Source organism: Castor canadensis, chromosome 1, assembly GCF_047511655.1.
Source record: "Castor canadensis chromosome 1, mCasCan1.hap1v2, whole genome shotgun sequence".
Taxonomy (NCBI): domain Eukaryota; kingdom Metazoa; phylum Chordata; class Mammalia; order Rodentia; family Castoridae; genus Castor; species Castor canadensis.
The window spans coordinates 193,578,872-193,606,255 of NC_133386.1; the positions used below are offsets into that span (position 1 = coordinate 193,578,872).

The 27,384-nt window shown below is 42.8% G+C and overlaps 1 protein-coding gene across 2 annotated transcripts; it reads left to right on the forward strand.

The window, feature by feature from the left end:
- Positions 1–17,851: 17,851 nt before the first annotated feature.
- Lrrc55 (leucine rich repeat containing 55) lies at positions 17,852–25,105 on the forward strand. Of its 2 annotated transcripts, none has more exons than XM_074045702.1 (3): positions 17,852–18,211; positions 19,232–20,753; positions 24,469–25,105. In XM_074045702.1, the coding sequence occupies exons 2-3, from the start codon at positions 20,039–20,041 to the stop codon at positions 24,702–24,704; spliced, it is 951 nt and encodes a 316-aa protein (XP_073901803.1). In that variant the 5' UTR covers positions 17,852–18,211; positions 19,232–20,038; the 3' UTR covers positions 24,705–25,105. The 2 variants fall into 2 exon arrangements, with proteins under 2 accessions (XP_073901803.1, XP_020030882.1); XM_020175293.2 differs by having other exon boundaries at positions 19,253–20,753.
- The last annotated feature ends 2,279 nt before the right edge of the window (positions 25,106–27,384 follow it).

The following is a 27,384-nucleotide window of genomic DNA, read 5'->3' on the forward strand; positions in this document are numbered from 1 at the left end:
ATATTTAGTGGGTACCAACTACATGCCATACACTAAACTAATCACTACACATATAGAAGTGAAATTTACATACTAATGGACATTCAGTTGGAAAGAAAAAAAACTTAAAGTAAATTTTTAAAAATTTGAAATTGTAGAAAATGTGAATAATAGAACACAGCCTAAGATGGACAAAATGGAGGATGAAGAAGGAGGGAAAAAAACTATTTCTTATAAAGTAAGGCTACTCTGTATCAATAGTATTGAAGCCAAGACCTGAGAGTAGCAGCAGGAGGCAGATGGGGTAAGAAGATCGCTTCAGAAAGATGGAATAGCATGAGGAAGGCTGTCAACAACTTCTTTACCAAGTAATTTGATTTGTGTGGGGAACATGAAATGGAGGCTCTCCATTTGGTTGATTATCAAGCACAGGATAAAAGCAGACAGATATTAGCACTATTTAAAAAAAAAAGGTATCCATTAGCCAGACATCCAAATAATTACCTAAATTGTCCCAACCTTGACATTTATCACAAACCCTTTCCTTGGAGGTATGTAAGTAGGGAAATAATGAGAAGAAAGTTATTTTGTAATTACCCAGCATGAATTTTGACTCTAAGAGGCTATTTCCAGGGGTACTTTAGAGTAATTTAGTTCAACATTATTGGAGTTTAATTTAGTATGACATTATTGGTGCAGAGAAATTCTGGAACCAGACTCAAAAGAACAGGATTCTTATCCAGCCATCTTATTGGGAAACCCAACCTTGTTTAGCCTCAAATGCCTTCTCTGTGGTATGGGAATAAGAATCCATGCTTTACCACCTCCATGGGAGAATTGGAAAAATCAATGCAATAAGTGTGAAAATGCTTTGCAAACTATAAAGAACTTCATGAGAAGGATCAGTCTTTATGAGACTGAAGATTCCTTTTGGTTGTAATTAACAAAAGAAAACATAACTCAAACTAGATAGAGAAGAAAACAATTATACAAATAACAAAAAAAATCTAGGGTTAACCAGTTTTAGGTATAGTTTGATTCAGCAGCTCAAATGGTACCATCTGAACTCAGCTCTCTCTCCATCTCTTTCATGCTTCTCCATACTGGCTTCCTTCACAGGCTATTATGGTAGCTGCCAGTTGTTTGAGACCCTCTCAGGTTCAAATCTATAACGATCTCTCTCTCTCTCTCTCTCTCTCTCTCTCTCTCTCTCTCTCTCTCTCTCTCTCTCTCTCCTGATTCTCACTGCCTCTAATCAAGTTACATAACCATCTGTGCCCAGAAGATAAGAAGTCTTGATGAGCCATGTCTGCATCATGCTGAACTCTGGAGTAAGACGCACATGGACAGAAAATTGGGGGATGATGGATCCCTAGAGCAACCAAGAAAAAGATAAAAGAAAGTTGGACAACAGAAACAACAGATATCCACACCACCCCCATGTCCTAAATCGCTTCACAGAAAATTCCCAGGTCAGTGTTCAGTGTCTCTGGATCAACAGTAACTAAAGTCAGATGTAATTACAGATGGTACACAACTCTGCTTATTAAGAATCAGGTCGTGCAGAAACTCAATGCATTTAGAGCCTTCTCTCCAGCCCTCTTCTTGAGCATTTCACCTTCCCTTTCAGATCCAGTCTTTTTTTCCCATCCCAGACAAAGTCCTTCCTGTCAGGCAGCAGTTTCAGCCAGGACCTACACTAGGAGTCTCATCCACTTCTCCTACTAGTCTTGATCCATTAACCAAAAATTCCCTATCTTTTTAGGCCCTGGCTTCCCTTCTGCTCCATAACTTTTCCTTCTGTTTTATTTTTGTTTTACAGGTATTAGGACATTGAAAGATGCTGTGAACATAAAAATGTGTTGAACACTTAGGGATGCAGGGGGTAATGGGGTCAAGATGACAGAAAAAGCTAAAATGAACCTTAAATAATGGTTATGAATTTGCTAGAACAACAGTAAAAGAAGGTCATTCCAGGCATGAATCTTTGGATCCAAAACCATTTTGATCTCTCTTTTACAGAAGAAAACTCTTTTCTCAACCCAAAAGTTACAAACCAGTGGCCCACAGATAGATCAGGCTGGCAGATGTGTTACACTTGGCCCACACAGCATTTTGTAGAATTTAAATTAGTTGCCAACATTTAAAAATGGTGAGATTTTTACATAAGGATCTGGATTTCCAGATGCTCTTGAAAGCTCCAGCACTCTGGCAACCCTGGACCTGAGCTCCCATTGGGACAACAATTGCCTGCATGGAATGGCCCTTGTCCTATTTAGACAGAGCAGGGGCCACATGACCTATAGACTTTGTGGCTTATTCTCCTGTGTTACCTGCATGGTGCCTGTGGCATTTGAATTTATGATTCTGTCTCAACCCAGCAGACAACCATTCAGGCCAACTCCCATTTATCATATCTGATATGATATGACATGGAATAATATGATCTGATGTATGCTATGTCATTATTTAACTGTCTAATCTGTTTCCATTACTCCTTGACTTAGAGATCCCCAACGATTTTCCAAATCAACAAAATCTAAACATCCAATGTGTACCAGGTTGACCTCCACCGCCCCCTCTGTTTTACCTACCAACTCCCAAGCTCAGAAAAGCTTGCACTGAATGTTCACCATCTCCTAACCTTTTCTTTCCCATGACTGCATATTATTAACATACACTATCCCTGTCTCTACTGTTTTCCACTGTCAAACTTCCCACAGTCTTCAGTGCCTGTTAGAGGTCATGCCTCTATGTATATCACCCTGATTCTTCTTCATAAAACCAGCTCTCCCTCCCCAGGCTTCCCACAGCAGCCCTGCTTTCCTACCTCAGTCTCAACACCTGCCATGTTTCTCTCTAATTGTCTGTTTACATGGCTGCCTCCTCCACACATACCCCAGACTGAGATCCTTGAAAGCAGAAACCGTGACTGATTCATCTTTGTATATTCAGTGTCTTTCTGTATACCTTGGCAGATATCAGACACTCAATAAATTCTTGTTAAATGAATGAAGAAAGGAACAAACACACAGGGAGCAAATTGGCATGTATTCACAGAATGTCACACCTCAGCAATTATAATGAAAGTCCTTTCCATTGAAGCTTTTCTGTCTACAAGGAATTGTTTCCTTCTCCGATTCCTGTAGAAGCAGTGGTTTATTATAGATCATCAGTGATTTTTAAGAGGAAGTTCATAGAGGAGGTCATATCCCTTGGGTATGGAGAGATAGAAAATATTACAGAGCCAAAGACAGCCTCTGCAGTACTCTCTGACCTTTCTTGCCATGACAGCTATGGGCACCAAGGCCCATGAAGCTACAGCTCAGGACCTGGCCTCAACTCCAATTGATGCAGAGTAGCTCCACAGTTGAGAGACCCAGAGAGAGGGTCTAGGTCTAAGATTACGCCTTTCTCACATAGCTCCAGCCACAGTTGATGCACTTGCCCTTCTTTGAAGATACAAGGCTCCATCCTACCTCAAGGCCTTTTGCACTTTCAGTACCCTTTCTCTGCAATGCCCTTCCCCTATGTATTTCCAGAGCTCACCTCCTTGCTTTATTCAAATCTAAGGTAACATTAATCTTATTTTTTATTTGATTAGCATATACAGTCATATAGGGAGATACATTGTGATATTTACATATGTCCTTACAATATATATCAGTTAGATTTACCCCCTCCATCGTACTCTCTCTTCCCTTCCCCCCCTTTTTAGAATAATTTCCACAGGTTTCTTTCTTCTATTTTCTTTATTCATTTATTCATACGTGCATACATTGTTGGGGCCATTTCTCCCCTCACCCCCCGCCCCCTCTCTCTCCCTCCCTCCCTCCTCACTTCCAGGCAGAACCTGTTCTGTGTTCTGCCCTTTTCTCCAATTTTGTTGAACAGAAGACATAAGCAATAATAAGAAAGACACAGTGTTTTTGCTAGTTGAGAAAAGGGTAGCTATACAGAGAAATTCCTAGCATTGCTTCCATGCACAAGTGTATTAAAACCTGAATTGATTCATCTCTACCTGAACTCTTCATTACTTCCCGGTAACCTTCCCATATTGACCTCTGTCATTTTAAGGTTACTATATTAGCTCTTCTGCAGTGGGGACAGACATCAAACACTTTCATGTTTTGGGTTTCCTACCTATCCCCATATGTGCTCTTCCCTTAGCGTATGATCCAAGTCCAACAACATTACTGCATTTGCCCTAGATCTAAAATCCACATATGAGGGAGAACATATGATTTTTGTCTTCTGAGCCTGGCTAACCTCTCTCAGGATGATGTTCTTGAGTTCTATCCATTTACTTATGATAAGATTTCATTCTTCTTCATGGCTGAGTAGAATTCCATTGTGTATAAATACCACATTTTCTTAATCCATTCATCAGTAGTGGGGCATCTTGGCTGTTTCCATAACTTGGCTATTATGAATAGCACTGCAATAAACATGGGTGTGCAGGTGCCTCTGGAGTAACCTGAGTCTCATTCTTTTGGGTATATCCCTAGGAGTGGGGATTGCTGGATCCTATGGCAGATCTATGTTTAAATTTTTAAGAAGCCTCCATATTGTTTTCCAGAGTGGTTGTACTAGCTTGCATTCCCACCAGCAGTGTACGAGGGTTCCTTTTTCCCCACATCCTCACCAACACCTGTTGTTGGTGGTGTTTTTGATGATAGCTATTCTAACAGGGGTGAGGTGGAATCTTAGTGTGGTTTTTATTTGTTCTATTTTCATATATGAATAAAAAATATGTCCACCATATTCACCCTCATTCCCCCTTTCCTTGTGCTTACCCACCCCCACTAGTACCGACCCCCCAAAAAGACCTACTTTACCCTCGTGCCTTTCATTTTGTTTAAGTGTATATTTATAGTCCAAAGGATTTTCAGCTTGGTACTTCAGGCATGCTTTAATCAAATTAACCCCCCATCACTTACTCATTCTCTATCACCATGCTTCACTAATATTCACTAGCATACAGTACAGTTCATTAAATTACATTCATATATAGGTGGGTTGTTCCAATATTTTTCATTCCCTAACATGTTATTTACCTCTCCTGCCTCCCAGAGTCACCTGAGACAGACTCACTCATACAATTTTGTTCTCTCTCTCACAATGCATACTTAAAGATATATCTACATATGATAAGGTCACATTAATCTTAGATAACCATAGAAAAGCCTTCCCTGACCGCCAAGGAAGAACTGTAAAAGTACATGCTACATCTTGCCACTACCTACTCTTTATTCTGCTTTAAGGAAGAACTGTTGGAAAGAGGGCATTGAAGAGCAGACAGAGCCAGGATTTAATGTCACCAAGACTCTGTCCCCTCTCTTCTTCACCTCTTGTTTCTGCTTGGGTCCATTGTCTTCTACTCAAACAAAGAAGGAACTATGAATCACATGCTTTGTACTCTTAACTTAAAGGTGAAGGACATCTCCTGTCATTCCCAATGACAATATTCTCAGAGATATAATCTAATTGGTTTCACTGATCCATTACTGCAGCAAAAGGAAATGTGTTCTAATATTTACATCTGGGTTCTGCTCCCGGATTGTGTGTGATTGAGGCTTTTTGGTTTGGTTCATCCATCAATCTGTCACTGTGACCAAAGCAAGAAATGCTCGTGTGCCCAGGCCTGCATCACTAAACCAGCATAAGGTGATCTCTGAGCAGGCAAAGAGACCCCAGCTGTGAGCCTTTGGGATGACCATCTTGGTCAACAGCAATAGAGCAATAAATATCCTGATTTCACCTGTTTTTCAGGCAATGAAAGCAAAGCCAAGAAAGATATTTAGATGTGTGCCCCAGTTATCTAGTGAGTCAGTAAAAAGAATTTAGAACCCCTGATACCAACTCTAGGCCCCTTTCCACTATCACAAACCACATTATCCCTCTGTCCTCAAGCAACAAGGAGGTGAAGTGAGGAAACCAGGAAGAGTTGCTATTATGATTCCTGCACTTGGAGAAAGAAGCCAGCATGCTGTGTTGTGCAAAAAGGGCTGCTTAGTCGGTGCCACAAAAACCTGGAAAGCAGTGCCTGCCAGGCAGCAGAGACAAGGAGCAGCCAATGGGAGGGGAGTTTGCAGTCAGCATGGCAGATGCTAGGAGGCTGCGCTATTCTGGGATGTAGGCAGTGGCTGCTCTACCAACCCAGCCTTGCTAGTCCCTACTTCTCTATGGTAGTGGATGAGAGGCCTTCACCCTCTCTCCAGCTCCTTATTAATATAGGGTCTCGGACCCAAGACTTCAGGGCCAAGCAGTCAGACCAATGAGAATCATGCCATTAAAGAAAACAAAATGATTAAGCATCATCTCAAAACATGATAAATGCTTAGTCATTGTCCTTATTAGAACTCTACAGTCACCTGACCTATTCAGAATTCATATGGTCAAAATGCTGCATGTTATTACATAAACTGAAGTCCCAGGGGAGTGGTAGGGACTAATATGATTTGCGCCAGGGTCCTGCAGCAAACTGTGGGCATCATCCAATTTCTCGGTTCAGAACTCCTGAGCTGCCTAGCATTGGCAGGTAGTTTCAGTCCCAGAGTCAGCGTCCTTCCAACTCATGGAGACAGTTGAGGTTGTCTTCCCCACATTTTCTCAGTAGATGCAGGTGTGCCATCCTGTTATTCTGGCTGGGTGGACAACAGTTTCAAGCATCTCTACCTTGCTCTTAACACCAGCTTTGTGATTAGGACATAGGCTCCACATATATCAGATAGCCCAGAGTTAGAATCAGGCTCTGATCTATGACCTGGACATATTTTATTTCACTTGCCTGTTCTCCCATCTGGAAAATGGGAATATGATGGTGTCAACCTCAAAGAGTTGGAAGGCATAAAGATCTGGCTTCATCACTGGGATGGAGTCAGTGCTCAGTGTTTTTCAGCACCAGGATGATGGCAATGAACACACAACATGAGGTGAAGGAAAACATCACTGTAGCCACCACCACCTCCCTGCTCCTCTCAGCCCCTTTCAGATTTTAGTTCTGCCACAAAGTGGTTTCCTACTTTCTCCATCACTTTCTCTTTTGAGAACCTGTATACCTCCATTCCCTATCCAACTCATGCTGAGTTAAATTCCACATCTAATACTTCTGAGTCAGTGTTAGTCTTGTCTCCTCATGTAAAATAAACTCCTATCAGGCAAGGCCAGTGAGTTTTCTTCTCCCCTTGGTAGTGTGGAGCCCAGGGTCAGGCACAGAGGAGGTACTGGAAAAATTATCAATTGAGTGAGTGAATGGGATTATGCAGCCATCTGTATCTACTCATCTCTTGTTCCTTTAGCTCTTTGAGGGTTTGATATCATAAGGTCCCAAAGCCAGCCCTAGAAACCTATCAAGTGAGAGGGCCCCAGCATGTCTCATGACCTGCTTTAACATGACACGCTTGAAGCATTCAATAACTTATAAAATTCTCTCGGCAATTCACTCAGTGAGGGAGTATCTTTTCCCATTTCCTCAGAGAGGTTAGGAGACTAACACAGACTTACACTGTGATAAGGAGTAACCAGGGCTTTGGGAGTTGCTGCTGGCCCTCTATAAGACACTTGCCCTCTTTACCACCCACCACATGAAGAAGCCATGTTAGGATCTCTCCTTCTCAACCACAGCAGATCCAGCCATCCTTTGCCCTTAATCAAACAGAACCACCCCCACACTCAGTGGCTTCTTTGGTCAATGGATATTTCCATAATGCCAACTCCACGGGAATAGTTAAGAAAACCCACCATGGTTAAAAACGCCATCCTCACAGGCTCTGGTGCTTTCCAACCTCTTCCAATCTCTGCATGTTTAGGACTCTCATCTCCTTTGCATACTAGGCCTTGAGATGACCCAGGAGAGGGAAGACAGTCCCCTCCCAGCCAGCCATCAAAAGATGGGCTTCCCTACTTTACAGCTTTTATGGGAATATTTTACTTTGAACCCTGTGTGGTAACCAAGAGACTTATCATTCCCATTTAACAGAGAGAGAAAACTGAGGTTCAGAAAGATAATGTTGGTTTGGACTTTGGAAGAATGACCAGGTTGAACTTCTTCCTTTACCATGAACAAACCATGTGATGTTTGGCAAGTCACTTAATATCTTTCCTCTCTGATTTATTCATGCATAAAATATGGAGGTGTCGTACTTGGGTTTCATAGTATGACAGGGATTTTAGAAGATGGCATATGTAAAACACGAGCATAAATTTCCTAATGAGTGATGGTCATAACTCTCCACCTACTAACTGTGCTACCGTCAGCAAACTGCCTAACTTATCTGCACCTCAAGTGCTTTTATGTATAAAACTGCGGGCTTTAAAAAATGATGTATGTGGAAGATAGACCCAAAGGATAAACATACACACAAAAACAAACAGGATCATATACAAACTTATATGCAGAAAATGTTTGCAATAGTGGGGCTACTCTATGTAACTGGGGAAGGAGGGAAAGGGATAGACAATGACAAAAAGTCAACAATATCAAAATATGTAACATCTGTGCAGGTAGAGAACAGAATGATGTGTACTGAAAGCTGTTGAACAATGAGGGGTGGGAGGGAAGGGGTAAGGAAGAGTAATGGAGGTGGTTGAACTGGCCAAAGTAAAGTTGGCTCACAGCTGAGATACATCTTGAAACCCCTTTGAACATTGACTTTAGAATTAATAATAAAAGACAGGACTGCAAAATAGGTACAGTGTGAGAGCACTTGTGGGAAGGAGAGGATGAATGGAGGAGATGAAGGTGAGGGATTATGTTTAATGGTCTTCATATACATAAATGAAATAGAACAATGAAACTTCTTGCAATTGCTTTAAGCGGGGCAGGGGAAGACTTGCGGTGGGGGAAATAGTGGGGGTGATCTAACCAATGTACAATGAGAGGCTATTCGGAATTATCACAATGAATCCCCCCTGTACAATGAATATATCCTAATAAAAATGGGAAAAATTGAAAAGGAAAAAGAAACATCTTCCTTTATAGGCCTCCCTTAAAAATGAGATAAAATAACCCATGCTAGGTGCCTAACCCCGTGCCTGGCACAAAACTCTGCTCAATAATGTTAGCTATGCATTGACATTCTCTAGGGAAGACATCCAGAATGTGACAGAGCCTCAGCTCCAACCCAGTTCATGGAGTTTCAATCCAGCAATGCCTGGGCAAGAGTGATGATGGTGAAGAAAGAAAGAACTCTGCCTCAAACATGGGCAGAAATTAGCTTTTCTGTTCCTGATCCAAGAGATAGATGGAACACCTTCTTATCCATGTGGACAGGTAACAGAAAGCAAAAGGCATAGGTCCCAAAGGCAGAGTACAACCTTATTCCAGTCCAGAGTATTTCTAGGCAAAATTCCAATTGGCAAGACTTACAGACAACCATTCTATAAATAGGTCTACTTCCCAAGTGCCTCAGAAGGAAGCCTGTACCCTCCCTAATTCCTGCTTCACATCTCCTCTTCCATAGACACTGCAGCTCTCCTTATCCAGAAAAATCACAGGGCAGGAGCTGGGCTCCCTCCCACCATCCTCTTCCCACAACTCTCAGGATGCCTGGGAAAAGGCATCTACATTAAATGAATGGGTCATAATTCAGAGTTAGTGGCTGGTTATAGGACCAGTCAGGGAGGCTGTGGAGTCTGGACAATGTCAGAAGCACAAATGGAAGACATCTGGAAAAGACTCAGCCTCTGCAGACACCCTCGAAGGAAGGAGTACATAGGAAGCCAGATGAGAAGAGTGCTCTGCAAAGTCAACAAGCTTATGATGAACACCACCTCACAGGGCAAGAAAGAGAACCCAGAACAAATACATTCAATGAATGCATGTATTTCTCAGGGACATCTTCCTCCACCAGCCCCTGTTATGTGAAGAGAGCCCTGCCTGTTAATTTTTATTTGTTTTTTAATTGACAAAAATTACCTATATTTACAGTGTACAACATGATATTTGATATAGGTATAGTGAAGTGATTGAATTAAGATAATTAATGTATCCCTCACAAGACATAGTTATTGTTTTATAGTAAGAACATCTAAGATCTACTCTCTTAGTAATTTTAAGTGTGCATTATTAGCTGTAAACAGCATGCTGTACAATAGATCCTGTGTAACTGAAACTTTGTATCCTTTGACCAACATCTTCCTATCCACCAGTCCAGTCCCTAGGAACCATCATTCTACTCTCTAACTCTATTAGCTTGATTTTTTTTTACCTTCCACATATAACTGATATCATGCAGAATTTGTGCTTCTATGCTTGATTTATCTCAGTCATCATAATGTCCTCTAGGGTTTATCCATGTTTTTGCAAATGACAGAGTCTCCTTTTTAAGGCTGAATAATATTCCAGTGGGTGTGCATGCCAGTGTGTGTTTCACATTCTGCATCCATTCATTTACTAATTGATACTTAAGTTGATTCATATCTTGGTTATTGTGAAAAATGCTGCAATGAACATCAGAATACAGATACATCTTCAACAAACTGATTTTATTTCCCTTAGAATAACCTTGCTTTTTACCCCTGTACCATCCTGCATTCTCCCATTGAAGCATTTTGTACCTTTTCAATGATTTAAGATCTAGCTCCCCTGCCTTCCTTCTCCCCGAGCAGGGATATTATCTGCATTATTGTCTGCTGCATCTCCAGTGCTCAGCACAGTGTCCGATTCACAGTAGGGGTTCAATAAATACTTCATGACTAACTTATGAAAAAGTCTCTCTTTCTGGCCTCCCCTTCAGTGGGACAAAGTGAGGCTCATGTCGCTCTCTCCATCAGAGACTACAGTGCTATAGGTCAAGAAGTCAGTTCTATTAACAAGTCCCAGTTCCACCTCTTACTAACTATGAAATCTCAAGAAAACTAATCTCTGCCCTTATGCCTTGATTTGTTTTTCCCCACTGCATTTATCATCATTCAGCAAATGATGATAAATATTTGTGTGTTTTTTATCTGTGTCTTACAACTGAGAAAGTAAGCACCACTTTGTTTTGTCCACTGTTACACAGGAGAGATAGTCAAAACATTCAGTAACCAGGCATTATGGACAATGACCAATCAGAATGGATACTGGCCCCATATATTGTACATGTACATATGTAGTACAGGTTGATCAAATTTGACTGTGCTTCAGTCAACTTCTCAGATGGGTTTGGTGTATAGAAGGTTCTCAATAAATATGTGTTAAAAAAGTGAATGAAGTTATGTCACACTCTCTGTACTCTCAGCATATATTGAATCCTTTCTGTCCTCATGATGATCTTTTCTGGTCAGCAAAGGGAAAGTCCCTTTCCTCTGGCCTCTAGCCTCTCCCCTACCTCATAGCAAAAATGGCTGTTTCTACCTCCTATTGTACTGCAAATTGAGTTTAAATCTCAGACTTTCAGATCACCCCTTCACATGGACTTCTCTTTCTTCTTCTCTTTCTTCAGCTTCCAGAAGGCCGTCAGCAATTTCTACCAGTGGGCAACAATAGTTAGATAGGCATCAGTAGTTAAACAGACATTCAGACACGCCTGACTCAGCCAGAGGTGTCATAAGTTTCCAATGAAGGGAAGCTACCGGAAGGTACAGCTGACCTGATGTTCAAGAGTGAATTCACAGCTTGGTGTGTTGGCTCAAGCCTGTAATCTTAGCTACTCAGGAGGTGGAGACTGGGAGGATCATGTCTACGGTCAACCCAAGCTTTGTGTGCACTTGTCATCCCAGCTAGGTGGAAAGCATAAATAGGAGGATCACGGTCCAGGCCAGCCTGGACATAAAGCAAGGCCTTATCTCAAGAATAACCAAAAGCAAAAAGGGCTGGAATTAGGGCTCAAGTGATAGAGCACCTGCCTAGCAAGCACAAGGCCCTGAGTCCAAACCTCAGTAACACCCTCCACCCAAAAAAAAAAGAAAAAGGAACAAACTCATCTACTTGTTCAACAAATTCTTGTGACATTTCTGTGATTGGTATGTGCTAAACACTGGAGGGAGAAAAAAGAAACAAAACACTGTACCTGCACACAAGTTATTCACAGTATAGCAATGGGGACAGATAAATAGGCAATTACACTGAAAACTACTGGCAAAAGAAAGGGAAAAGAAGCAGAATTGCAATTCCAAACAAATTTTAGTGTTTTCTCCCATATTAATAAAATTAACTTCTCAGAGAAACACTGCTAATAAGCTAATAATCACTTAGTAACTCAGGTTTTATATCAATAGGGACAATTGCAGCAGCCATGACTCCAGGAATGGATGGCTGAGAGAATACTGGGTCGCAAAAGGAGTTTCCCTCCACACACCTCTCATTTCCCATCTGGCATCTCCTCCTCCCCATGTCTTCTCAGAAAGACTGGCCAGGGCAGGACCAAGAGCAGGAAAAACCTGCCAAACACAGTATATAAGAATGCACCTGACCTCTGGACAGGTAAAATCATGAGATTTTACTATTTATGTTTCCAGATTATTCACATCTACTCTCCCCTGCACATACCAACAACACTGTGCACACATGTACACTGTGCTACACCATGTACACACACACTTATGCACTCACACAAACACACACACATGCACACAAACACATATCTTTGAGTGGATAAGAATCATGCATGATGTCAGCATCCAAGGCCAGCAGAATAACTTGGAGGATCACCAAGGCAGAGACAGGAAAAAAAATATCAAAAAGCTCAAGAAGTGGAGCAGAAACTCAGGAATCAAAGAGCAGACAGCAGGAACTAAACACAAGTAAAAAGGATCGGTTGAATTGTTGCCAAAAGAACTAGTACTGTTGTTGAGGTGTGGTTCCATGCTCATCTCCACCAACTCCTGCTCAAAATAATCATAATCATAGCAACAATGTTTGTTGAGAGTGGAGTGTGGTCCAGACACTATGCTAACCATTTTATATGGGTCATTTAGCTAATAACTCTGAGTCAGGTATTATTATTATTAATTATTACTCCAAAGCCCTTGCTCATAACTACAATGTTATGTAGCCCCCTCACCATACAATACCACCTCCCACGATGAGCCAAGGGATTTTGAAGAATTAGGATCAGAAGGCATCCAATTCACTTTCATCTAACAATACTGATGATAATAGCAACAATAATGGTTAATTCATAGAGCTGTTACAAAGAACAGAGAAGTGTCCCGATGTTGATTCTTTCAGATCTACCAATGGCCCTGTGAGGTATATGCTAAGATCATGACTATTTTAGAGATGAGGAAATTGAGCAGTAAGGATAAGTCATGAGCCTCGGGGCAGAGAGCCAGTGGGTGGGACAGTCAGTAGGAGTTAATTGTTGCTCTGCAATATTTTGTTAGCATGATTCTCCACGCTTTCATATAATGTCACTCATCAGGATGCCACAATTAGTGATGTTCTCCTGGCATTTCTTTTATATTAATAAGATGCTTGCTTAGTACCCTCTGTTGCTAAACGCTGGGCACTGACATTATTTCTTCCTTTTTCATTATCAAAAATATTCCTGCTATGAATATTTTTAATAAACTAATTTCTTGCTAATTGCCAGGTCAAAGGAATAAGCAATTTTCTAAGTGGACCTGAACCAAATCCCAGTGCTTTCAAGAAAGGTATGTGTAAAACACACTAAGTTTTATAGATGGACTCGTTACCAACTTCTCTCCACATCTAAGATAATTGTGTTGCTTTGTTCTCTTCCTAGTTTATATTTTATTGTTTATTTCTTTCTTTGGTGCATTTGGAATTTTTACAATGTAGAAAAATGAAGTATGGAGTTGATGCCTTAATGACATTTCTTATCCTGAGGTTACTTTCAATGTGGTGGTTCTATTTCCTAGTTTTCCCATTCTGTCTTCTGATAGAATCACTTGCTAGAAGTATGGTATGTATGCTCTTTCAAAGCATAAGTATTGAATAATTCCACTGAGTGATTTACAGCTTGTAATATAGTTCTTAATCTTCTAATTAAATAAATCTGCCATCATTAGTCTTAGCATTTCTCATCAGCATCGTCATGACCATAATTACCACCTTATTAACATCATCTGTGCATTCTTACCCATTCTTTCCCCAGGTGGCTTTTACTACCAGTTCACCAGATTCTATTAAATGCTTCATTCAGTTATGATAATGTAGAGTCATCCTTCCTGTTTTTAAACTTTCCCAGCAATAAGAGAGATCAGCTTTCATCTCTCCCTCTTTCTACATTCTACTAAGGTTTCATAATTTTCTCTGAATAAATTCCTTATATGGTAGATTAAATTAAGCCTCGTGTATTTAAAGTTTTCTGTCACTGTTACAACTAATTTTCCACGTATTCAGAAAATCATAACAATGAAAATGACTTTTCAACTCATTTCATTTTCTACAACTCTTTGATGGATGTCTGTGTATTTTCCCACTGACAGTACCATTTCTATAACTGTGATATGTCATAATTTATCATTTTTCTGGGGTTCAAAATTCAACCAGTCCTGCTGCAAGTCTACTATGCTAGAAAAAGTCACTTTGCATGGGGAAGCAGCTAACCACCCAACCCAATGTTTCAATCTGAAGTTTTTGTTATCTATGTATGTAATAGATCTCATAAATAAGACAAGCCTCATTTCTTCATATTAAAAAAGCCTTTTATAGCTGCCAACTACTAGTGCTAGAGTGAAGACATTTAATCAAGGGAAAGTCTTTAATAAACTTTAGTTGAGTATTTCCCAAACCGCACCTTACTAAAAACTGTTCCCAATATTAATAATTCTGATCAAAAAAAGAAAGAAGAAGAAACCAAGCATGGTGACACATAACTGTTGTCCCAGCATTCAAAAAGCTGAGCAGGAGGATCTTGAGTTCAAGACTAGCCTGGGCTACATAGAAAGAATCTCTCCCCCCCAAAAAAAAAATAAAAGGCCAGACCAGGCATGATGGTTCATGCCCACAAACCCAGCTGCTTGTGAAGCAGAGACAGGAGGGGATCTTGGTCTGAGACTGAGCATGGCAAAAGCAGAAGACTCTATCTGAAAAACAAACTGAAAAAGTAAAAGGACTGGGGACATGACTCAAGAGGTAGGGTGCCTGCCTACCAAGGGTGAGGTCCAGAGTTCAAATCCTATTACTGCCTGAAAGAAGAAGGAAGAAAATCAGGAGAAGGAAAGGAAGGAGGAAAGTGGGTAGAGGAAACAGAGGAGGAAGCAAGGTAGATAGAAAACTAGAAATCTAAAATAAGTATAGGAAATGCTGAGTATTATACATCCTTCACTCCCCAATGCTCTCATGTACAGACTTGTCATGACTATTTGTACATTAAAGCCTCTCGAACTCTTCCAATAAATAAAATTGTTTAATTTTGTTTAATGTACTATTTTCTAACCTTACTTGAAAACAAACATTTTTCTCATGACACATAGTGTACCATGAAACACCAGTTTGGGATTCACAGATTTCTATTAATGATCCATAGAATGATTAAAAGTGAGTAGTGACTGGAAATATTTCTACCTCATTGAACCTCACTTTTAGAGAAGACAATATGTACCATCATAGTGTTCTTGAATTGGAGTTTCCTGTAAGTTTTGCAACTTATATTGCTCAAGAATACATTCAAATCATAGCAAATGTGATATATTCTTTTCTTTCCCTCCTATTTTTGTGCAATTTGTTTCCTTTTCACAAAACTATCTCTAATTTTTATCCTGCTATTTATTTATTTGTTGACTTAACAAACCCATCTGTAGTACTCACTGTGTATTGCTATAAGCACATTAGTAGTAATGACTCACATACATGAAATAACCCGATGAGTTAGGTGCCGTTATTATTATCCACATTTCACAGGTAGGAAAATCGAAGTTTCAAATAATAATGAGACATTCTTGCCTAGAAGGAAACTGTCACTAATGTTTTCCTTTAGCCATATTACTAGTTCTAATTATAAATATAAACTTCCTATCATGTAAGGAAAGAGAATCTCCACTCTTTTTTATTTGTTTTTAGTCATCATTAAATATTGAATTGTGCTGAATACTTTCTTAGCCTTGTTACCTTTCATGATTCCCTCTGGTGAGATAATTGGGTTTTCTACCATTTATCAGTTAGAGTATGAAGCCAGCTTTGCTTTCCAAAGGCCAATGGTCCCCAGTTATAGTTAGATTACTTGTTTCACCATGTTCTTTTCTGAGTATGATTAAGATTTTATTTCTAAACTCAGAAATAAGATTGAACAGCCATTCTCTTCTTTGAGAAAAGGAGAGAAGGCAAACTGCTTTTACCTCCATAGCGTCAGAAACTGTTTATGAAGTGGCTACCATCTTACTCTGCACAAGACACAGTAGGATGTGAAAGATTCAAAATGTTTGTAATAAAATAAATGTTTGTCATATTACAAAGTGGGAAGCTGCCTTTCTGTAACCATACAGGAAATCATGTTAGAGAGGACAAGGTCAACAATCTTTGGAACTTTGTCAGTGTCCAGAACCTGCATAAATTCACACATGTTTTCTACTACTCTATTTTGGTTCCCCCTCCCCCAAAGATCTAAGATATTACCTAAATACAAGAGGCCCCAGGTGAACTGATTAAAAACACAGAGCCAATATCACTTCCATTAGGTACTTGTCTATGTCCATTTTCTCAGCAGCTGTAAGTCTACCATCTGGCCAACTACACAGCACACAGTGAATGTTCAAAAAAATATTTTTAAAAGGGAAATGAAGCTGAGCATGGTGGTGTACACCTATAATCCCAACAACTGGGAGGCAAAGGCAAAAGGATCACAACTTCCAGGCCAGCCTGAACTATATAGAGAGACCCTACTGAAGAGAAAAGGAGAAGGAGGAGGAGGAGGAGAAAAAGGAGGAGGAGTAGGAGGAGGAATTTTAAAAGGGAATGAGTCAGGTCTTTGAACCAACAAGTCAAGCCAATTTTGAAAAGCAGGACAGCAATAGATTTGTTGAGTAGGTCAGCAAGAAGAGATGTGAAAATTTCAACCTCATATGAGGTCACACTGGGTATGTAGGGTAATAGGACACTTCAAGAGAACAGAATAGCAGAAATAATGCCTGAGGCCTGAAGAAAGAAGAAAGAACCCCAAGGCTTTGCTAGCCACTTCAGTCCCCTACAGATAGATCCAAGTGTCTGAAGAGCCCCAGGTACTCCCACCTGAACCAGGCAGTTGGCCCTTTGCATCCCAAGGACCCTCAGTTCCCAAGCCAGGGGAAAATTGATCTATTCTAGCGAAAATTCCTAGCCCCAGAAAGGGTGTGGTATCAGGACTTAGGGATAATCAAGGGAGACAGAAAAGGTCTCATCTTTAATTGTTCCTAACAAGTCTTCAGACAGTCACCTCATGTGGGAGACCCTTCATACATTCAGACCTGGGAAAAGAGATGTTATAGTGACTGGATAGATAAATCCCATCGAGTGAACAAACATTGAGTATCACATGCATTTCTCTTTTTTTCTTTCCATCCTTATTCATGTCTTTACCCTCTAGTGTCATTTTGCTTTTCCCTCCCCCACTAAGTCCCTTTCTCCATTCCAAGCCCTCTCTAGTTTCCCTTTGGGATCTGATGCCCTTAAAGTGTTCTCCTTCATCGAGATTCCTACTCAATGTCTCCCTACCTACTCCTCTTCCCCTACCCCTGACTTAGGTTGCCTACCCTCCTGTCCCTTCCCCCCCTTTTCATATCACTAGGATCCTGTGAGTGGCCATGGATTCTGCAGAGAACTTAGCTCTCTCCTCTTTCATCTTGGTGGGGTCTATAGCCAGTTCTCCTGTTGCTCAGAGATGTAGAAGCAGTTGCTAAGAGACAGTGAAACGTCATTACCTGGCCCTCGAGGAAAAAAGGGGAGTGAAAAAGAGAGAGGAGGGAGAGGGATGGAGGGAGGAGGAAGAGAGGGAGGGAAGGAGAAGGGAGGGAAGGAGAAGGGAGGGGAAAACCTGGCTCTGGCGGAAACCACATACCCGGCAGCCTCAGCACCAGCTGAGTTTCAGAAAGAAGCATTCAGATTCTGTGAACTTTCTTCTAAGCATCCTCTCTCAGATTTCCCTTCTGGGTAAAAGAAGGGACACAGGGACCACAGGACAGGAAACCACAGAATATGCTGCCCTGGGATCCAGGAACCATGGAAGATGAGAGCCGGGGGAAGGGAAGAGCTGAATAGGCAATCTGTTCTGAAGCAAGCCAGCAAGCAAGCAAGCGAGCGGGATTCCAGAATGAGGGAGGGAGACCCGTGTCTGCGACAGATTGATGGCTGTGTTCTTGGAACGGAGTGAGTAGGCTCACGAGGGCCTGTGGGAGTGTTTCAGGAGATCTTAGGGCTCAGAAAAATGAGTCTGGATAAAGAGGCACTGGGATGATTTCCCAGGGGGCGAGATTAAGGCTGGAAGCAGTGGGAAGCAAGAGTGGGAAGAGAGGCAATGCTAGAGAAAGGGGTGGGGGAGGACATGTGAGGACAGCAGTAGGTAAGGAAGAAGTCGGGGCCTTAGAGGCTGGAGAGTGCCAACAGGGCAAGGCTCCAGGTGTGCCATAATTCTCCAACCCTTTACCTAACCACGTGTGGGTGTGGGCTTAAGCTGGGGGCAGGGAGCAGGAGAGTGAAGGGTTTGTGGAAAGGGATGCTGGGATTACCAGTGTACACTGGGGTGAGAGATGGCTGGGGCATACTGGGGAAGGAGGTCTGCGGAAGTGTGTAAGCAGGAGGAAGCAGGAGATAAAACTGGGAAAATATGAGCCTGTGTATGATGGAGAGAGAAAGAGTTTGAAAGGGGTGTAACGAGCCAGAGCATGGCGGGAGTTGTTTAAGGGTGGGGTGTTTGGTGTTGATGAGGGTGGAGCGATGGGCAGCAGAAGAAAACACATCCAGCTGAGGGCAGAAACCCCGGAAGAGGATGGCTGCAGTCTGGCAGAGAATGTTATTTAGTGGGTGACAACCATAATGTGAGGTTGGGCTCTGAGTCCACCACAGTCCACACCTGAAACAGTAAACAGAGAACTTTGTGTGTTTGGGGTAGTCAAAAAAGAAAGAAAGAAAAAGAGAGAGAGAGAGAGAGAAAGGAAAGAAAGAAAGAAAGAGAGAGAGAAAGAAAGAGAGAGAGAGAAAGAAAGAAAGAAAGAAAGAAAGAAAGAAAGAAAGAAAGAAAGAAAGAAAGAAAGAAAGAAAGAAAGAAAGAAAGAAAAGAAAGAAAACAAGAAAAGGGGATGAATGTGGTGGGAGAAGAGACCTAGGTAAGGGGGACAGGGATGTAGAGAGCCCTGGATTTCTCTGCCTGAGTGCTTTCCTTGTTAATAGAGTGAATTCTGCGTCCACCAGCTGAATACACAGCTACACCAAGGGAGGCACCAACTTGAAAAAGTAGCCAAAGCTCTCCTAACTGACCCCCAACCTGTACCTCCAGGACTCATGGATTTTTCCAGCTTTGGTAGCCCAGGGAGTGGGTGTCATTTAGGATCCTCTTCTCCCTGGGGAGCAAGGAGCATCCCTGGGGACTCCAGCAGCCACTGAGGCTAAGGACTCTGGGTTTCAGAGGCAAATGGAGACCTATTTGCTCCCAGGCTCTCTTCCCAAAACTCCCACTGAAGGACTTTCCTGAACTCAAGCCCACTGGATTACCAGGAGAAATGGCCTCTGAGACCTTAAATGTTGAAGACCCAGGTGCAGCCCTGACTTCCTAATTGGTCACAGACTTGGGACAGGACTTAAGCTTTCTTAGAAGAAGTGCCAGGACATTTAAAGGCCACCTTTCATCTCCCTCACCTCTCAGACATAGAGCCAAGAGGAAGCACCCAGCAGGCATGAGTGAGAAGGGCACAAAAGATCTGCAGGGACCCTTCCAGGACCTGCTGGCAGCTGCTCCAGTCCCATCCTTGTCACCTTCCTTTCTCGAGTTTTGATCATCTTTTCAGACCCTGGGGGTCCTCAACTGGGTTTCTTGCCCCCTAGGCTCCAAAAAAGGGACTTCCTGTGGATTTCAGGAAGCCCTTCGGTGCTTAGAGGCTCCAGGAAAAGCTTGAGCCATGACACCACGTGCTCAGGAGCTCCACCTTCAGGACTCAGGCCTCTGATGTAGCTGTCTCCCTGGACACTGACTGTGGACCCATGGACACAACCCTGATGGGCTCCCTTCAGCACTGCTGTTGCCAGTTGCCTAAAATGGGTGATACCTGGGCCCAGCTGCCCTGGCCTGGGCCCTCCCAGCCAACCATGCTGCTGGTCTCCCTCCTGTTGGCAGCCGGGGTGATGTGCTCTGATGCAGGTAACAGCTGCCCAGTCCTTTGTACCTGCCATAACCAGGTGGTGGACTGCAGCAGCCAGCGGCTATTCTCCATGCCCCCAGACCTGCCAATGGACACCCGCAACCTCAGCCTGGCCCACAACCGCATCACGGCTGTGCCACCTGGCTATCTTACATGCTACATAGAGCTCCGGGTACTGGATTTGCACAACAACTCCCTGACGGAGCTACCCCCAGGCCTCTTCCTGCATGCCAAGCGTTTGGCACACCTGGACCTGAGCTACAACAACCTCAGCCATGTGCCAGCCGACATGTTCCAGGAGGCCCATGGGCTAGTGCACATTGACCTGAGCCACAACCCATGGCTACGTAGAGTGCACCCCCAGGCTTTCCAGGGCCTTGTGCAGCTCCGAGACCTGGACCTCAGCTATGGCGGCCTGGCCTTCCTCAGCCTGGAGGCCCTGGAGGGTCTGCCAGGGCTGGTGACCCTGCAGATTGGGGGCAACCCCTGGGTGTGTGGCTGCACCATGGAACCTCTGTTGAAATGGCTGCGAAACCGGATTCAGCGCTGTACAGCTGGTAAGGGAGGTGCCTGGACTAGGCCACCAGGGCAAAGGCTCCAAAAAAGGGGGAGACAGAGCTCTTGAGCACATCTAGGTGTCCTGATCTTTGTACATCTGCTCTTTCAGTCTTTTCAGGCATTTGTTGAATTTTTTTGTGATGCATGCAAGAATGGGAACCCATTCATTCATGAAACAGACATCCCCTTGCCTCTGTGGTGCATGTGACAGACATAGCTGGAGTAAACAAGTAGGAATAGCTGATGGTAGATGATGGTTATGAATATTATCTCATCCAATCCCCATTTTACAGTGAAGAAACTGAGATTTAGAGCAATGAAAAGATTTACCCAGAGTCACTCATTTAGAAAATGGTAGTCACAGGTAAAACTCAAGTTTATTTGACTTCTAAGCTGTGTTCTGATTTACCAGACTGTTTTTCTAAGCGTTTTGAGTACTGAGAAAACTCTTCCAAGAAATAGTAATGTCTATTTATTTTAATACTATCTACCAGTCCTTATTCTAAGCATATTTTTTACTTTAGCTCATCTTATCCTCACAAGAGCTTTACTCTACATAAGAGGAGTATATGTAGAGGCCTCTACTCTACATAAGAGGAAACTGAGGCACAAAGAGGTTTTTAGTAGTTTGTCCAAAGTCACACAGCTACTGAGTGTTAAAGTCAAGATTTGAACCCTAACAGTCTGGCTGTCCTCTGGCCATATCCTGAAGAATCGGGTTCTAGACAAGTCTAGACTAGCCAAATGGCCTCAGCAGAGTTTTCAAGATTTGTGCATGAGGTGGGAAGCTGAAATGAGTAGCTGAGATGTGGCAATTCGACAAGCCAATCCCAACTGGAGAGTGGATTGGAACCTAAAGAAGCCCAAGTCACACAGGTTTTATGTGTCCTGGTTTCACCCAGTGGTGTGCAAGTCTGGCCCAGAAGCAGGCAGTTTGGCAGTAGTCTCAGCCACCAGCCTTTCTGTATGACAGCACTGAACCTGGGTTCCCAGCCACAGAATGACAGGAATCACTAGGACCCCATTCCAGGAATTTCAGAGAGCCTGGGCCCAAAGTTCTCAGAAAAATGGTGCTGAAGGAGGCAGGCGGGAGAGGAGGGCTGAGTGGGGAGCCCAAGACGAAAATAGTGTGGTGGGGCTGTGGGTCACGATTCCAGTGTTTCCACAGAGCTGTGGGAGGAAATTCTCTAGGACCAAAATAGATGGGGACTGAGATGGGGCGATGATGAGGGGCAGGAGGGGGAGGCTGCCTGAAGCCATCTCCCCACCAACCCACCTTTGCAGGCCGTGCCTTTCCTGTCTTCTGTCACTAGTGACAGAAAGGGCCCTCAGGCACTCAGCTCCCATCACAACAGAAATTCTTCTTCTGGGTTCTCTGAAGTCCCTGCTGCCCTGCAGAAACCCAGCTCCTAACAAGTAAGAGGGGGGCACAAAAATCCTATCAGTGCAGGCTCACACATGAATGCAGGTTAGAGAGACCTGAGCTGCAGAGAAGGGCAATGTCCACATGTCACAGAAAGAGACAAGCAGGCCACAGCTAGAAACCTGGGCCTCCCATTCCTCCACAGAGCATACTTACACCATAATACATCAAAATGTTTCCTCTTAGAGGCAAAGCCTTGCCAGCGTAGATACAACTAGGTGATATTGTCCCCTTAATGGAAAAAAAAAAGGTCTTTTTTTCATTATTTCCTCCCTTTTTCTTTGTGGGAGTCTCACTATTATCTATGCTTTTTTGAAAAATTCAAGCACAAAAGGACTAAAAAGAGCTACTAGGATAAAATCTGACTTCAGGATTCATGCCCTGACTTACTAGAGAGCTTTGTCAACCCCCAGCCTCCCATATTGCATCCTATGTGGTCCTGGGGTTTGCGCTCAGTTCATCTGTGTCCCCCAGTCCTCACTATCTCACTATTACTCTGCTCATTAACACAATAGACTTTGGAGTTCAGCATCTTCCAGTTTCCAGAGAACTCCTTGTGGGTCAATTCCAGACACAGTCCTGGCATGGGTAGGGTCTGGGGGTCCTGTGCAAACATCCTACAGGAAGGACTCAACCTGGGACTTGGGGAAAGTTGCCTCTTCCCTCCAAACTTGACCTTCCATTTCTGATGGGATAATGATACACATCCATTTGTCAAAAGAATTGATCCAAGTCCATCATTTTGATTTTTGCCCTCAAAAACTGCATAATGAATTCATGGCACTTTTACACCCTATAATTAAACCCTCCATAATTTTTAAAGCTTCTTCACATTGATTGTTTCAGAAATTTTAGATTAAATTATTCCCTTCTTATAAAGCACAACATGAGAGACAGGCAAAAAAAATTGCTCAAGGTTAAGAGCTCAGTTAATATTTATACCCAAAATGAAGGCATGGCTGGCTGCTGCAAAGCCAGAACCAGCCCTGTAGGGAATACCTCCCCTGTATCCCACGCTTACTTCTAAGGCAGACTGAGATAAGACTACTGATAATCATCATGCACTTATAGAAGTGACCTTGGGAGGATAAGTCGAGACCACCAATGCTGGAAAGAACACCACCTCATGAAAAGATCAGCCTCCTCCTACAGAAACGTCAGTGCAGAATCTGACCTGTAGGAAGAGACCAATCTATGATAATTTTAAAAATCTCACACTTGGCCAAGTAATCACTAAACCCTGGGTTCAAATCCCAATACTGGGGGGAAAAATCCCGCACTTGCATGGTTCTTATTATGCACCAGGAATGTGACATTTGCATATGTTAAGTCACTGAATCCTCACTATGACTCTAGAAGTTGGATTCTGTTATTATCTTTGTTTTACAGATGAAGAAGCAAAGACACAGAGAGGTTCAATAACTTACTCATAATCACACAATAGTGAGAGGTGACGAGGGGATTTGAACTCAGGATGATGGCTCCAAAGTCCATGCTCTTAGCCTTATATTCTATGTATCTGGAAAAGTCCCATGTAGAATAACTCAAGGCTTAACTTGGACAGATTCCCATATTCATTTAACAAAGATTCACTGCATACTTAGTATGAATGGGACCCTGTTCTAATACTAGGGAGACTATGAGAAGATAGACAATAGACAAACTATCAATCAGTGATTAAATACTGGGGAGAGATAAAGCAGAGTAGATGTGACAGGACACCTTGGGGGAATAAAGGTGCTATTTTATACAGAATCATAAGGGAAGGTAGCATCAGTCATGTCCCAAAGGAAGTAAGGAAGTGAGCTATGAGACAGATCCAGGGGAAAAGATCCCTCCCTCATAAGGGATAAATAAAAGACATCCTCTCCCCCTTAAGAGGGGACATGCATGGGATCATGGAAGAACTACCAGAGCCACATTTGGCTAGAGCAGAGTAAATTAGAAGCATACTGGAAGAGCTGGGAAACCATCCTTGGAGCACACAGTGAGGACACTGACTTTCATTCTGTGCAAAGATAAGAAGCCAGGGGAAGGTGTCAGGCTGAGAGTGACACAACTGGACTTCAGGCTTGAAGGCATCACTTATTTGAGTGTGTTAAGATGATTTAGGGTCAGAATCCCAAGGCTAGTTGACTAGGCTTATAGCAAGAGACAATGGTATCCCACAAAAGACCCAGATTTATTATTGGAAGTAGCTATGGGATTTTTGGCTCCTGGGAGGGATGTGGGCCACATCAATCCATTCAGTGTCCCCGAAGTGCCTCACCCTGCCTGGTTCTCTGTTGCAGATTCTCAGCTGGCTGAGTGCCGGGGACCCCCTGAAGTTGAAGGAGCCCCCCTCTTCTCACTCACTGAGGAGAGCTTCAAGGCCTGCCACCTGACTCTGACCCTGGATGATTACCTCTTCATTGCATTCGTGGGCTTCGTGGTCTCCATCGCTTCTGTGGCCACCAACTTCCTCCTAGGCATCACAGCCAACTGCTGCCACCGTTGGAGCAAGGCCAGTGAAGAGGAAGAGATTTGATGCAGGTGCCTCTCATCCCTCCATGCTGCTGACTGCCATTGCTGCTGACTGCCAGACCCTCATCCTGGCTGGTTTCATGGTGCCCTCACCACCTCCATCAAGGCGCAAACAAGGTTGGGAAACTAACTTTATGTGAGCATCTATCCACTTTGGGCCAGGCATTATGCTAGAACTGGGTATATAAGAAAGATGAATCCAACCCAATCCTTGCCTTTGAGGCACTTATTTCAAATACAGAAGAGAAGGGGCTGGAGGCATGGCTCAAGCAGTAGAGAAACTGTCTAGCAAGTATGAAGCCCTGAGTTCAAACCCCAGTACCACCAAAAAAAAAAAAAAATACAGGAGAGATTCCAAAACTATTCCTTTATGATAATATGTCAGTGCTCTGAACACATGATCGACCCACAAAATCCAAGAAGAATTACAAGAGTGGAGTGGCTTGTGAGTTGAGTCATCAAAAAATGTCAAAGAAGGGTGACATAAGCAAATAACAGAGGCCAGAACAGGAATGGTGAGTTGAGAACAGTGAACTGTTCTTTGTGACAGCATAAGTATATAGAAGGGGTGTCCACAAAACCAAAACTTTCCCTCTGACACCCAACCTGTCAGCTCTCATTGCTATAACTATTGCTTCCTGGGAGTGGGAATGCCTCCATGCCAGCCATCTGGCCTCCATCTACCAGAAGCTATGGGGTGAGACCATTTCCCAGTGACTGCCCTCCAAACTACATCACCAATTGCAGCCTGCTGGTGTGGTTCCAGGCAGCAGGCTAAGAACGGACACTTTCAGTGCTCTTCCTCCTATCCCTGTCTTTTGCCTCACTCAGAAGAGGAAGGCAGGAAGACCCACAACAGGGCAGCAAGAGTCCTGGAACTTTGGGACCCCCATTATGTGACTATTCTTGCCACGGTGCTCACACCAAGGGATCTCACCAGGAAAGTGCACTGTGGGCCACAGACCTGTAGCATGACAGTACCCAAGGCAGAAGGATAAAGCCACCATAGTCATGACCAACCGTAGGAGGGAGTTCATTTTCTCCTAAGCAATTCACCCATTTAAGCATAAGGGTAGAAGAGTTATTAATTCCTGAGCACTTGCCAGTGTCAGGCACTGTGATAAGCTCTCTCCATACACACACAACAATCCTTTGAAGGGTACATTGCTGTTCCTGTTTTGCAGATGAGGTAATTCAGGCTTAGAGAGGTTAAAGTCACATGACAACTTGTGACTAAAATAAAGTCTCTACTCTTTCTGTTGCCCCATCTAAGTTGGGGAACATCACAATTCCTTCTAATACTATATAAATTTAAATCAAGTAGTACTCATGAAGTTGCTGCTAAGAACCAGGCAGTCTTCTGTGTAGTTTTATATCTACTGACTCATTTATTCCGATTCTCACAGCAACTCTGCCTGGTAGTTTTTATTATTCCCATTTTATAGTTGAATAATTGTAGTGAGCTGAGTAACTTACCTAAGCCCCAGAAGGAAGGTGATAGACAATTCCATTCAGGGAAACTACATCTAATCAAAGACCAAGTGACTATGTGCAAAGCACAATTGTCATCTTCATCTTCATCATGAGTTTCATCGGCTTCATCATAATCTTCCCTGTCTTGTTCAGCACTGGATAGTTCAGGAAGTGTTTTGCATCATTCTCCTTGGCTTTTTACAACTCTGTGTAGAAGACAAACCAAACATCAGTGAGGCTATTGTGTAGTTAGGCTTAAGATTGGGTAGGACTTGCCGAAGTGGCAAAGTTGCCCTCAACTCCAGCTGAGTACTCTTTCCAGTTCTTTCCAGAGTATTTGGGAAAGAGACTGTCTTACAGAGCTGGGTGGTAAAGCCTTAGAATTCAGCAATCATGAACATACTAATAGATTACCTAAATAAAGAGCAGTGGAAGCTAGCTGTGAAGGGATTGGAATATGCCCTCAAATATGATGTTCAAATTATAGCCTTTGGAACATAGAAGCGGCACAGGTAATATCTGAACAAAAGACACCGCATTACAATGTATAAATGAAGAATTAGAACTGGTAGCCATGGTGGTTGTCATGTTAAAAAAAGATAAGATCTTTGGGAATCAGAAGAATCTGTGTTAACCACTCCTACTAAAGCCTTGCTGTGATGTATTGCAAGAGATACCAAGGGAACAGAGAAAACTACAGATGAGAGCCTCTGCGGGGAGTGCAGGTGGGGGACCTACGCACACTCCAACTTGCTGGCAAGGCTGGTCAGGGTGAGAATGAAAACAGCAGCTTTCTTTCTTGCCTCTAGTCCCAGGAAGCTTGCATTATAGCTGAAATAAATGAATGAGAACGTGTCATCTTCCAAGAAGTCTCCCCCATTCATCTGTCCTGAGCTAGTCAACCAAAAAAGGCCCCAGAAACTTGAACTTTGTGTCCCTGAATCTCGCTTATACCATCTGGGCCAGAGCCCTGCTCCTGTGACATCTGAAGCAGAGCTGTGCCCTGCTCTTTCCTTCCACTGTGGCCAAGGATGATGGATTCCATCTATTCTCCATCAGTCAACTCAACAGCCTAAAGTATTTGGAGAAGAACTTTTAGAACTAATTGTCCTGACAGAGTAGTTAATCTTCCTATAGAAGAATACCTTGTTAGTCTATAACAATTTCCTGTGGACTTGTTTACTGAAATATAGCTAACATATTTTAAGATA